Source organism: Neophocaena asiaeorientalis, unplaced genomic scaffold (assembly GCF_003031525.2).
Source record: "Neophocaena asiaeorientalis asiaeorientalis breed wild unplaced genomic scaffold, Neophocaena_asiaeorientalis_V1.1 scaffold232, whole genome shotgun sequence".
NCBI lineage: Eukaryota > Metazoa > Chordata > Mammalia > Artiodactyla > Phocoenidae > Neophocaena > Neophocaena asiaeorientalis.
Window position 1 is genome coordinate 5,313,437 of NW_020175672.1, and position 13,565 is coordinate 5,327,001.

Here is a 13,565-nt window from a genome sequence, read left to right on the forward strand (position 1 = left end):
ATTTTATCACCCATCTTAACATTTATATCCAATATTTATATTAAGAAAGCTGCAAGGGACTTCCCTGGTGGCGCAGTGGTTGAGAATCCGCCTGCCAATGCAGGGGACACGGGTTCGAGCCCTGGTCCGGGAAGATCCCACATGCCGCTGGAGCAACTAAGCCTTTGCACCACAACTACTGAGCCTGCTCTCTAGAGCCCACGAGCCACAGCTACTGAAGCCCGCGCGCCTAGAGCCCGTGCTCCGCAACGAGAGAGACCATCGTAATGAGAAGCCCGCGCACAGCAACGAGGACCCAACGCTGCCAAAAATTAAAAAAAAAAAAAAAGAATGCTGCCAGGGCTATGCTTGTTACACTTGGGTGTGAATTTCCACAGGCCAGAGGTCTAAAAAGGGAATTGCTGGGTCAGAAGGGGCGAATCTGCTTTTCATTCCTATCTGATCTTTTCGCCTGTTGAGGCATTAGGAGGCAGGAGGATCCCACAGCCCTACAGGCTCCCTAGCTTCTCCCGCATGGCGGAATCTTCCGTCTCGCTATCCCACCACTCGTCGTCTCCGGACGTCCCATCACAGCGATCTCTTGCCTCGGCTTTAAAAGCCATTTCTGCTCGGATTCCCCAGCGGGAGTTGACCGGATAGGGACGCCCGCGTTTCCGGTGCCGAGGGGGCGGGGTCTGCGTCGTAAGCCGGCGCCGTCGCAGGCTGGTGACGCAGTGCGCCGCGTGCTCCTCCCACGTGTGCTGCAGCTCTCAGCGTGTCCGTGGAGAAGCGGCGGTTGTTTTCTCTGGGGGCGTAGTTGGTGGCAGCTCCGGCGCGGGGACCTCAGCGGCTTGGGGGCTCTGAGCGCGAAGCAGGGAGCGTCGGTGGCCGTCTGGGGCTGAGGGCCCGCGGTCATGGAGCACCTCTTGCTGGAGGTGGCGGCCGCGCCTCTGCGGTTAATCGCTGCCAAGAACGAGAAGAGCCGCAGCGAGCTGGGCAGGTTCTTGGTCAAGCAGGTAAGAGAAGGAACGAGAGGGAAAGCGCCCGGCCGCCCCCGCCATCCCCTGGCGCGTGCCCCATGGCCCTGCGCGGAGACGCAGGGGACAGGAAAGCGGGTCTTGTCACTCTGGCCCGCTCCCCAGGGCTGGCCCGTGGCGGAGGCGTCCTCGCGCCTTTGAGGAGCCAGGAAGGAGCCTTTTGTTATTCTCGTGGGGAGAGCCTTGCCTTTCCCTCTCCACCGACTTACCCCCTTGCAGCGCCCTGACTGCGTGCGGCAGACGTGGCCTTCGGAGAGAAATGTGGGTGGTTTTTCTGTAACTGAGGTTGCGTGTCTGCCCTTTTGACATGTGTATTATCTAAGTGTGCCGAGTCTAGCTACCCCTGTTAGCTTGGGTGAATGTTTCCTGTCTGCCCAGTCCCAACTTTAAGGCCCAATGATAAGCATTGATTGTGTTCCTGCTCTGCCTAGCACACAGTGTGGCACTTTGAGGAGACATAAATTCGTTAAGGCCTCTGCCCACAGGGAATTGAGCGTCTATCTTTAGAGACCGTTCATAAACACAGAAAACAACTGATGGACAAAGCGAGACATTGAGTGCATAATTTCTAAGCCATGGAATTATGAATTGGTTTTCAGGGAAATGGGTGCTCTGGCCTTTTAAGAGCGAGCTCACGTTTACCACCAGCTGTCTTGAGTTTTTTCACTTGGCATTTTAACTTTGTGTTTTGTGCTCCCCCCCCCCAATGTCTGTTAGCTTCTTTTTTTACATTAATTATTATTATTTTTTGGCTGCTTTGGGTCTTCGTTGCTGTGCGTGGGCTTTCTCTAGTTGCGGCGAGCGGGGGATATTCTTCGTTGCGGTGCGCGAGCTTCTTATTGTGGTGGCTTCTCGTTGCGGAGCACGGGCTCTAGGCACACGGGCTTTAGTAGTTGTGGCACGTGGGCTCAGTAGTTATGGCTCGCGGGCTCCAGAGCGCAGGCTCAGTAGTTGTGGCGCACGGGCTTAGTTGCTCCGCGGCATGTGGGATCTTCCTGGACCAGGGCTCAAACCCGTGTCCCTTGCATTGGCAGGCGGATTCTTAACCACTGCGCCACCAGGGAAGTCCTGTTAGCTTCTTGAGAGTAGAAAAATTTTTTTTTCGAATTCCAGTATGTAGACCGTATATATCCTATTGTTTAGGAAACAACAGCAGTATTTTGTGTCTGGAGTAGCTGGGAACTAACATGAGAGGCATTTCTGTTCGGTGACAACAAATGAACGTGTATAGCAAAGGGGAGGGAGCAGTGGAAGATATGCCTGGGGTTATCCGGCTTGTGATTCCCCCAGGGAAGGGAATCACTAACATAAATGGAGAGGTCTAGGAAAGAAAACAGATTTTTGGTGGGCTGGACTAAGGAAAGAGATGATCAGTTTGTATGAGACAGTGAGCTTGTGGTGACAGGCTCATGAATTATGTATTGTGGCTAGAAGTATTTTTCTGTAAGTGGGCTTGCATTTTAGAACAGAGGTTCTGCAGCTGGGGCTTATGGACCGTGGACAATAAGGGATTTATTTATGATTCTCCACTGTAATTGGATATAAAATTGGTGCTTATGTATTGGGAGTAAAATGAGAAAAGTGGTTTGTAGCCGTTTTTAAGAGAATCTGATATTTTGAAGTGTGAACCACTCAGGTAGATTCTGAGACTATATAATGATGCTAAGGAACTTAAAAGCTACTTGAAAGTTTAGTTGAATTAAGGAGATAGGGACACCTGTGCTTCCCCTTTCTTTGTCTCACGTTCTCTCTCAGATTTTATCCAATCTGAGAGATGTTTTTCAGGTGTGTTCCTTTCCATTTTCAGTAATAGTTTCAAGCCTTTCGTTCAGAGAAGAGTTGATTGTGTTGTCATTCTATTTTTCTTCTATTTTGGGAAGCAAAATAATTTTTACTGGAAAGCAAAGGTTTTTTTTGTTTTTTTTTTTCCAAGCCGCGCAGCTTGTGGGATCTTAGTTCTCCAGCCAGGGATTGAACCCAGGCCCCCTCTGCAGTGAAAGCACGGAGTCCTAACGACTCTACTGCCAGGGAAGTCCCAGCAAAGTTTTTGAAACATTACTTCTCATGGAGTTTGGGATCTGAAGTAAGAATTTTTTAGGATTGTGCTTCCTTTTTTTTTTCTTTATCTCAGCTGGTGACACCACTGTCTCTCTATCCAGTCCCTTTTCACTCCTTTTCTGTCACATATAGCCAAGTCCTCCTGATTTTCCTTACTCAGTATTGGATCTGTTCCTTTCGCTTCCTCCCTACTATCTCTACCATCCTACAGTTCTGACTCTTAATTGCACCGTGGGGGTGTTCTTTCCACCACCACCAAGCAAGTCTCAGACACCAGCTGGTGTCCTATAGTTAACTCAATTCTGACACTGTTTATCTGCAGGAAGCATCATATTCTTCATGGTAAAGGCTCAGCCCTAAAAGACTTCTCCCACCTGCAATATACACACCGGTTGTCACCTGTGCTTCTGATCAACTGGCTGTAAATTGGAGGTTCCAATGACCTCTTCCTTGGGTTTGATTAATTTGCTAGAGTGGCTCATAGAACTCAGAGAAATGTTTTACTTATTAGGACAACCAACCCTGAAGCTCTCTGAACCATGTTCTTTTGGGTTTTTATGGAGGCTTCCTTACATTGGCACAGTTGATTAAATCTCTGGCCGTTGGTGATTGAACTCTCCATCTTTAGCCCCTCTGCCCTCCTGGGAGGGCACAGAACTGAAAGTTCCGATACTCTAATCACATGATTGGTTCTCCTGGCAACCAGCTCCCATCTTAGCGGCTTTCCACAATTCACTGCATTAACATAACAAGACACCTTTATCTCTCTCTCTCTCTCATCACAGGAAGTTCCAGGGGTTTTAGGAACTCGGCCAGGAATAGGGTCGAAGACCCGATTTGTATTTCTTATAAATCACAGAGTCACACCTTACCTCTTTGATCACTGTTTATGTTGAGGAAGAGCACAGTGCTTAAGAGCATGCGTGGGTACTGGGGCTGAAGTACGGCTGAAGATCAAATCCATTCTCTCTCTCTTTTTCTTGTTTTGTTTTGTTTTTTGGCCGCTCGGTTTGCGGGACCTTAGTTCCCTGACCAGGGATCGAACCTGCACTGCCTGCAGTGGAAGTTTGGAGTCTTAACCACTGGACCGCCAGGGAAGTCCCTCTGTTCTCTTATTTAACTGCCTTTGGGTCCTCCCACAAGTTGCTCAACTCTCCTGAGTCTCAGTTTCTTGATATGATATGTATTACATATGGTAGCCGCTAAATAGTTACAGAGAGTAGTTAAAAGCAGGGACTCTGGAGCCAGATTCTGTGACATGGATTCCTGTTTCTGCTCCTAGCTTTGTGACCTTACCCCTTTTTTATTTTTCAGTTTCCTTATCTGTAAAATGGGGATAATTTTACCTACTTATGTGTTGCTATGAGGATTAGATGCCTAGAATATAGTAAGTGTTGTCTATAAAACGGGTTGCTGTTATTATTGCTACAAATAAGATTGTTGTGAGATCTAGATAATGCATTTGAGGAGTTTACCACAGTGCCTGACCCATAGTAAGTAATCAATACATATGAGCTATAATTATAATTTTTTTAAAGACAGCTTTGGCATGTAATTCACATACCATATAATTCATCCATTTAAGTGTACAGTTCAGTGGTTTTCGCTCTGTTCACACATATATGCAACTGTCACCACAGTCCATTTTGGAACACTTGTTACTTCAAAAAGAAGCCCCTGTTCCCTTTAGCTATTATCTCCCATCCGTATTCTGGTCACTTAATATAAATTATCATTAATAAGACAAATCTGAATCTATTGCCATTCTGCCTAAGAGCTCCCCACTATCTCCAGAATCAAAATCCAAGCTTTCTAAAATGGTATATGAAATACTGCTTTTTTTTTTAATTTTCAAAGAAACTATTTTCTGTCCATCATATTTCCATTTTCTTTTTGAAAATTTTTTTTTTCTTACCCTGTCTGGTTCTCAACTGGGGGCAATTTTGCTTTCTAGAGCAAATCTAGAGATGTTTTTTGGTTGTCACAACTTGTGATGGGGGTGTGCTATAGGCATCTAGAGCGTAGAGGCCAGGGATGCTGCTGAACACCTTCTAGTGCACAGGGTAGCCTTCACAACAAGGAAATTATCCAGCCCCAAATGTCAGTAGTGCAAAATTAAGAAAGAAACCCTAAATATATGTATACCGAATAACAGAATGTCAAAATGCATGAATCAAAAAGTGACAGAAAAGGAAAAATAGAGAAACTCAAAATTATAATTGGAGACTTTTAACACTCTAGCCTTGGTCACTGATAGTACAAATACAGAAGATGGGTAAGGATATAGAAGGCTTGAACACCATCAACAAACCTGACCTAACTGGCATTTATAGAATGCTGTGTCCAGTAATTGCAGAATACATACTCTGCACATCTGGAACGTTCACCAAGATAGATCATAAGGTGGGCCATTAAACAAGTCTCAACAAATTTAGGAGAATTGAAATCATACAAGGCATATTCAGTTACCCCAATGAGATTAAGTTAGGGGGGAAAACCCTCAAAATGATGCTGGGAAAAATCCCTAAATGTTAGAGATTAAATAAGAAGATTAAAAGAAACTGATGGCTAAAGAAGAAATCACTGGGAGAATCAGAAAATATTTTAAACTGTATGATAGCTTAAACAGTTTGTGGGTTGCAGACAACAACAATTAGAAGGAAATTCATAACATTTAGAGGGAAATTTATAACATTAAGTTCTTACATTTGGAAAAAATGGTTTGAAATTAGTGATATTTCTTAAGCTTCCACCTTAGGAAATTAGGAAAAGAAGAGCAAATTAAACGCAAAATAAATAGAAGGAAGAAAATAATAAAGATAACAGTGGAAACGAATGAAATAGAAAATGGACAAACAATATAGCAAACCAGTAAAACCAGAAGTTGATTCTTTGAAAAGACTGACCAAGAATAAAAGGGAAAAATCCAAGCTATTAGGAATGAAAGAAGGCCACCATTACAGAGTTTGAAAAGAATAAAAAAATAAGTAACTAATATGAAAAATTTTATGCCAATAAATTAGACAATTTAGATGACAGGAGCATTCATAGAATATAAATTACCAAAGTTCACTCAAGAAATAGACAAAAACAAGATAGGAATAGAGCAAAACTTCCTCAAGCTGTTATAGAGGATCTACAAACACCATCATAGTTAATAAAGGAGCAACCCGATTTAAAAACGGGTAAAAGATTTGAATAAATACGTCACAAAAGAAGATAAATGAATGGCTATTAAATACTTCATACCATATACCACTCCACCTCCACTAGAATGGCTAAAATTAAGACCGATAATACTATGTGTTGGTGAAGTTATGTAGCAGCTGAAGCGCTCAGATATTGCTGGTGGGGATGTGAAATGGTGCAGATACTCTGGAAGACAACTTCTGTTAAACGTTGAAAAATTTCTTAAAATTTATTTATTTGTTATATTTATTTATTTTTGGTTGCATTGGGTCTTTGTTGCTGTGCGCGGGCTTTCTCTAGTTGCGGCGAGCGGGAGCTACTCTTCCTTGTGGTGCACGGGCTTCTCATTGAGGCGGCTTCTCTTCTAGGCGTGCGGGGTTCAGTAGTTGTGGCATGAGGGCTCAGTAGTTGTGGCTCGCGAGCTCTAAAGGGCAGGCTCAGTAGTTGTGGTGCATGGGCTTAGTTGCTCCATGGCATGCGGGATATTCCCAGACAAGGGCTTGAAATTGTGTCCCCTGCATTGGCAGGAGGATTCTTAACCACTGCGCCACCAGAGAAGCCCTAAAAATTTTTTTTCTTAAGTTAAAAATAAAAGTTTAGGGAATTCCGTGGTGGTCCAGTGGTTAGGACTCTGCTTTCAATGCCGAGGGCCCGGGTTGATCGCTCATTGGGTAACTAGGATCCTGCAAGCCATGCGGCGGGATGGCCAAAGTGTATTATCAAGTTGAGCATACAGTTATTGTGTGACCCAGCAGTCTCACTCTTTGGTAATAAAAAGATTAAGAGGAACGAAAATATGGGTGGTGGAGAAATTGGGAATTTGGGATTAACAGATACACACTACTATATATAAAATAGATAAATAACAAGGACCTACCCTATAGCACCGAGAACTATATTCAATATGTTGTAATAAACCTATAGTGGAAAAGAATCTGAAAAAGAATATATACATATGTATGTATATATATGTATAACTGAGCCACTTTGCTGTACACTTGAAACATTGTAAATCAACTATACTTCGCTAAAAAAAAAAAAAATAGTAATGAAGGATTTCCCTGGTGGTCCAGTGGTTAAGACTCCGTGCTTCCACTGGAGGGGCCTCGGGTTAGATCCCTGGTCAGGGAACTAAGATCCCACATGCTGTGCAGCGTGGCCAAAAACCAAAAAAAGACAGAGAGGAATGAACTATGTCCATCAGTCTCTTGTACATGAATGTTGATGGTAGCTTTATTGATGATAGCTGAAAACAGTGCAAATATCTATTATCATTTGAAAGGATAAACAAGTTGTGGTATGCTCATATGGTGAAACACTAGTAAGTAATAAAATGGAATAAATTATTAACACTACCTACAAGTACAACTTTGGAACTTTGGAAAAAATTATTATATTTTTGAATATGGTATTTAGGTTGTGCCCAAGCTGTACTCTTACAGATAACCATTTAGTGTCAAAGTCTTTAGGCTATAAATTCATAGCCTTGGGCTTGCTGGGTCAGGGGTATACGCCTCAGGCAATTTAAAACCACTGTCACGTTGCCCAGCAGCAAGGGTTGTGCGGACTTGCATACACACAAGCAATATGAGACCTTTTACATACTTTTCAGTTTTTCTTTTTATGCTTATGGACATACTGAGCCCAGGCATTAGAATTCTGTGGTTTATTTCATCTTGCATATCAAAGTGTGGCTGTCTGCTTTGGATCTATTTTGTTTATTAATTAAAATCTGAAACCTTCATGAGGATATATCATCATTCATTTCCAGGAACTGATTTCTTTATTCTTTCCTCAAGAGAGTTGGCAGTTTTGCATACTAACTGCACTTTATTTTTTTCTCATTTAATTCCTGTTTTCCTCCAAGACAAAGGTGTTGGGGGAAACACTGGATTCCCTGGAAACTGTTATGACTCTGAAACATTACTTTTCAAGGAAGCTGAAGCTATCTAGCATTTTACATGGAATCCTGGTGTCAGTCCTTTTACCTCAAACCCCAGTGGACTGAAACTTATTTGTAACAGCATTTACATTCAATTAACTAATCCTCTATTGCCAAAAAAACCCCCACCATGTTTTATAAGATAAATTCAGTTGTGAAGTCTGGCAATTAGATAGTTTGATTTTAAGCCAGGACTCTGTTCTCCTGTAGCAGTAGAAATGAAAATCATTTACGTAGAAATTTTGTTTTGCCTTTCTCTCAGGTGTGGACACCTCAAGATCGCCAGTGTATCTTGAGTACCTTAGCACAGTTACTTCTGGATAAGGACTGTACTGTGCTGGTTGGCCGCCAGCTGCGCCCTCTCCTTTTGGATTTGCTGGAAAGGAATGCTGAAGCCATTAAAGCTGGGGGCCAAGTCAACCATGACTTACACGAAAGGCTCTGTGTGTCGATGAGCAGACTCATTGGTAACCATCCTGACGTCCTCCCGTGAGTAACAGTTTTATTCTTCACATTTCTCCTTGAGGTGGTAGAACCTACTCTCTCCTGGGAAGTAAGGAGGAGTCTGAGCTGAGAAGAAGAGAAAGGGGAAATTCAGAAAGGGGAGAGAGGAGTGGTACTATTTTATAAAAATAATCACAGCAGAAGCCATTTATCCAGCTCAGTTTAGTGACCATTTACTAGGTTTTAAGTCTTGACCATCAAGACCGGTCTGGAAAATATAACCAAGATATCGCCCTGCCCTCAAGGATTCTGTCACGTGGCAAGACATGCATATAAGGCAGATCTAAATGAGTTTTAGCTGAGGCTCTTACAACATCCATTTCAGATGGGTGAGATTCCTGCTTGCTGGAACAGCTGAAGGTGAGTGGGTTACAAGAGCTCTAGTGTCCCTTCCAATTTTCTGTAAATCTGTCTACATCCAAAATGTGATAAGAAGTTGTATTAGAACTGGATTCTAATGCATTTTTCTTTTGACCTGCTCTCTTTCCAACTTGGGCTGCTTCACCCCTCAGGCAACCTCGTGGTCCCCCACTCCCACGAGGTCACCCCAATAATGCTGAACTTAGTGCGGACGCCCAGTCAGCATAGCACCCTGCAGCCCAGAACTCCTGGCCCGAGCCATCCTCCTGCCTTAGCCTCCTGAGTAGCTGGGGCTATAGGCATGTGCTGCTGCACCAGGCTTTCTCAAAATGATAGGTTTGTGTGGAATAGTCAAAAGAGGCAGCTAAATGAGTGTCAGGGGTTTTTCAATTAAGAAGATAAAGGACTTTAACTCTAAACATGAATAATGTTCTGTGTACTTAAAGGAGCATCTTTTAAAAATAATTAATTAATTGATTGATTTTGGCCGTGTTGGGTCTTCATCGCTGCGTGCAGGCTTTCTCTAGTTGCGGCGAGCGGGGACTACTCTTCGTTGTGGTGCGTGGGTTTCTCATCCTGGTGGCTTCTCTTGTTGCGGAGCACAGGCTCTAGGCACGCGGGCTTCAGTAGTTGTGGCTCGTGGGCTCTAGAGCGCAGGCTCAGTAGTTGGCGGTGCTCGGGCTTAGTTGCTCCGCAGCATGTGGGATCTTCCTGGACCAGGGCTTGAACCCGTCTTGCCTGCCCTGACAGGCTGATTCTTAACCACTGCACCACCAGGGAAGCCCCAAAGTGCTATTTTTGAAAAATCATCTAGTTCTGTTCCTAACTTTCCATTCTTGTGTTCCCGGATTTCTTCAGCTATAGCTTTGTAGATGGTTTCAGATGGTTAATACTACATTATGTGTTGATTTTTTTTTTCCCCTTAGTGTTCTCTCAGGAGTGTAACCTTACTTTTAAGTTCTGATTGTACTTTACTCTTATATTTTGCATCTTTTAGTTCTTTGCTCTTTTAGTTTGCTCCCCCTTTCTTGTTTCTCCCCTCTCCCTGGTCCTTGCGAGTCCCTTTAACACACTGTCCTTTCACGCAAATCTTGTGGAAACTGCCTTTCATTAATGATGAGTACTACAACAACCACTCTCGCATTTTATTGGCATTGTCTCCAACCCTCAGAGGTTAGGTGTTATTCCCATTTTCCAGATGAGGAGACTGAGGCTCAGAGATGCTAAGTAACTTGCCCAAAGTCCCTTTGCTAGAAAGTGGCAGAGTTGGAATTCAGTCCTAGGTTAGCTGCTTCCAAAGCCCATGCTCTTTTTTCTACTTTGTGGTGCTGCCCACTCATCCTGTTTGAGCCGTTCATATATTTGTTGACTGATTTACACAGAACTTTATCTGAATAGCATGTTATAGCTAATGATTATATTTCTACTCCCAGGAAGGAAAGAATACAGCAGTCCCCCTTTATCTGTTGTTTCGTTTCCCGTGGTTGCAGTTACCTGAAGTCAATCATACCCCAAAAAATTAAATGGAAAATTCCAGAAATAAACAATTCATAAGTTTTAAGTTGCATGCTGTTCTGAGTAGTATAATGAAATCTTGTGCTGTCCTGCCCGGGATGAGTCATCTCGTTCTCTAGCATATCCATGCTGTATTTGCTACCTACCCACTAGTCACTTAGTAACCATCTGTGTTGTGGTATTAAAGTGCTTGTGTTCAAGTAACCTTTATTTTACTTAATAATGGCCCCAAAGCACAGGAGTAGTGTTGCTGACAACTTGGATATTCTGTGCCTGATTTATAAATTAAACTTTATCATAAGCATGTATGTATAGGAAAAAAGTGTGTATAGAGTTCAGTACTATCCGTGGTGACAGGCATCCACTCCGGGTCTTGGAACCCATCCCCCGTGGATAAGGGGGAGCTGTGGTAATCACCTAAGTTCCTTTGGGTTGTACTGGGTTAATTTCTTGGCTTCAATTTCGCATTTGCTGTCAGTTTGTCCTGGACGTGTGGATCCACATCAGTGCTATGTCTTTGATTGGGAAGAGCATTAATAGGTGGGCCTATTAATGGTCTTTTGTGAACAATAGCAGGTGGAATGCTATGGTAGAGCATGCTTCATGTGTAAAGTGCTGTATATATATGTACAATCATGCTGAAATCAGGCTGGCATAGAGCGGAATGAGGGACCAAAAGTAGTTACGCTTTTATAAACCTCTGCTTCAAAACTGTGTCCAGGAATGTTGTAAGGGTAACACACATTTAATTTTAGACTTTTTTCCCCCTTCAAGAATTATTTTACTTATTCTGGCGGCATTCTTCTGAGGAGAAGAACATCCTCTTTTAATTACAAAAGCAATATGTTCAGGTAACACTCAATAATACAGAATCCTAAAAAGCAAAAAGTCCTCTCCACCCTGAAATCCTACTCTCCGGAGATAACTGCTATGTTTGGTATGTTTCCTCCCAAATCCCTTTTCTCTTTCTTGCTCTTGCACCCATCTGAGAGTGTGCACACTGATATATTTATGTGCACACATTTAAAATTAGCTTTATTGAGATGTAGTTTATATGCCACATAAGTGTACAATTCAGTGGTTTTTAGTATATTCACAGGTGTGTGCAACCGTCCCCACAGCAAATCTTAGAACATTTGTGCACATAGTTTCAAAATCAAATTTTAATAAAATCTAAACAGACTTTTGACTATATACTAATTTTAATAAAAACAATTTTTAACTTGCATCTTGTTTTTAAATTTAGTCACATATGGACATCTTTGCATCAGTAAATAAAGTTGTTTTAAAAGTTGTGTAGTATTTTACCACTTATCCGTTTGTTGGGCAGTTAGGTTGTTTTTGAATTTTTGATGTATAATGTGACATTGAACATCCTTGGATATGAAAATCTGTGGATCTGCCGTGGGAGTTAGGAGTGTGGATTTTGGAACAGAATGGTGGTATTTTAGTAATAACACATATTTATACAGGCTTTAGAGTATTTAAGTAAGTAGATAAACATTATCTTTTTAATCTTTGTACTGTGACATATTCAGGCACTCTTAGTCCCATTTCAAATCTTTAGAGGGATTAACTAAGTTAACTAAGTTATTCTAAGTGTCAGAGCCAGAACTGGACCACAGGTCTTACCTCTAGATGCTGAGTTGCCCAAGTAAGTGGCTGATCCAAGATTAGACGTTTCACTGGATAGTGTTCCTTGTTGCATTTTAGACCTTACAACTCTTCGTTTTATCCCAGGAAAGAGACCATTCTCCATAGACTTCGAATATTCTCCAGGGAAAAATCTGATCATGTTATTATTCTCTGCCTAAGTACGCTTTACTGGTCCATCCATCACTGCCTGGATCAGAATTTTAGAGCACTTTCTGAAAATGATGGGTCTCTAGAGAAAAGGGTGCTGTAGTCACCTAAGTTCAGGAGGGAATATCAACCCATCCTCCTTTTGTATACTTGCAGTGGACCACAGTCTGTTTCCGCTATAGGGAAGCCTTCTACTACACAGGTTTACAGCCATTGCCAGTCCACTCTGTTCATTTCCCCGTATCCTCAAAGACCTCTTGGGTCGGGTTGATGACTTGGTTACTGCTTATCTCCTACATGTTTGTTGCTGCCCATTGGTTCCACGTGCACTGCCAACACCAGCTGCCCATGAGCTAGTGGACGACCAGCCTCCCACACCACAGCTGCCCTGTCTCTCTTCCAAGCCACAGCTGAATCTTTTTTTTTCTGGCTGTGTTGCTCGGCATGCGGAATCTTAGTTCCCCAACCAGGGATTGAACCTGTGCCCCCTGCAGTGGTAGTGGGGAGTCCTAACCACTGGACCACCAGGGAAGTCCCCACAGCTAAACCTCCTGAGACCCAGTTGTCCAGTCTCCTTCAGAATATCATGAGCGTTAATGTACAAAGCCTTTATTCCTGTTGGCCTGGCTTGCTCATTGAAGTCCAAGCCTTCCCACCCATCTCCTGAATTCTCATTTTGTATCTTCCCACCCAGCTGACATCCAGGCCTCTTCCCTCACCCAAACCCTTTCCCTGCTTGTGCTCCATAACCTGCACACTCTCTTGTATACTTAGCCTCTTCTCTGTTACTTTTGCTTCCTTGTCTTCACTGATTTACGGTGGTCTTGATATTGTGTTCGTGTTGGTCCTTAACAGGGAAGGGTGTCTTTAATCGAACCCTCCATATCCCTCACAGTCTGCATGTTTAGTGGGTGTCCTCCTCTCTGTTCTGTGAAGTTTTCTGGACTTTCTTGTTGCCATGACACCTGCCATCTTCTGCTTTATTTTCTGCTGCTGCTTTCTTGTGATTACTGATGAACTTCCGAGCTCCTCTTCCTTCTTTGAAGAACTTGGCAACCGGCCCATCATCTTCTTCCCCACCCCAGCTCCTGTGTCACACTTGGAATATCCATGCAGTGCTGACTCTGTTGTTCCTTGACTAGTTAATCTCCAGTGGACTTCTGTGTTCATTTCACCTA

General features: G+C 43.1%; 1 protein-coding gene across 1 annotated transcript in view; it reads left to right on the forward strand.

Annotated features, from left to right (window-relative positions):
• Positions 1 to 783: 783 nt before the first annotated feature.
• The window catches only part of MDN1 (midasin AAA ATPase 1), a 157,476-nt gene continuing 144,694 nt past the window's right edge, over positions 784 to 13,565 (forward strand). Inside the window, exons 1-2 of the mRNA XM_024731782.1 lie at positions 784 to 995; positions 8,468 to 8,694. Of these exons, the coding sequence (XP_024587550.1) occupies positions 894 to 995; positions 8,468 to 8,694 (329 nt within the window). The 5' untranslated portion in view covers positions 784 to 893. The remainder of the gene's footprint in view (positions 996 to 8,467; positions 8,695 to 13,565) is intronic.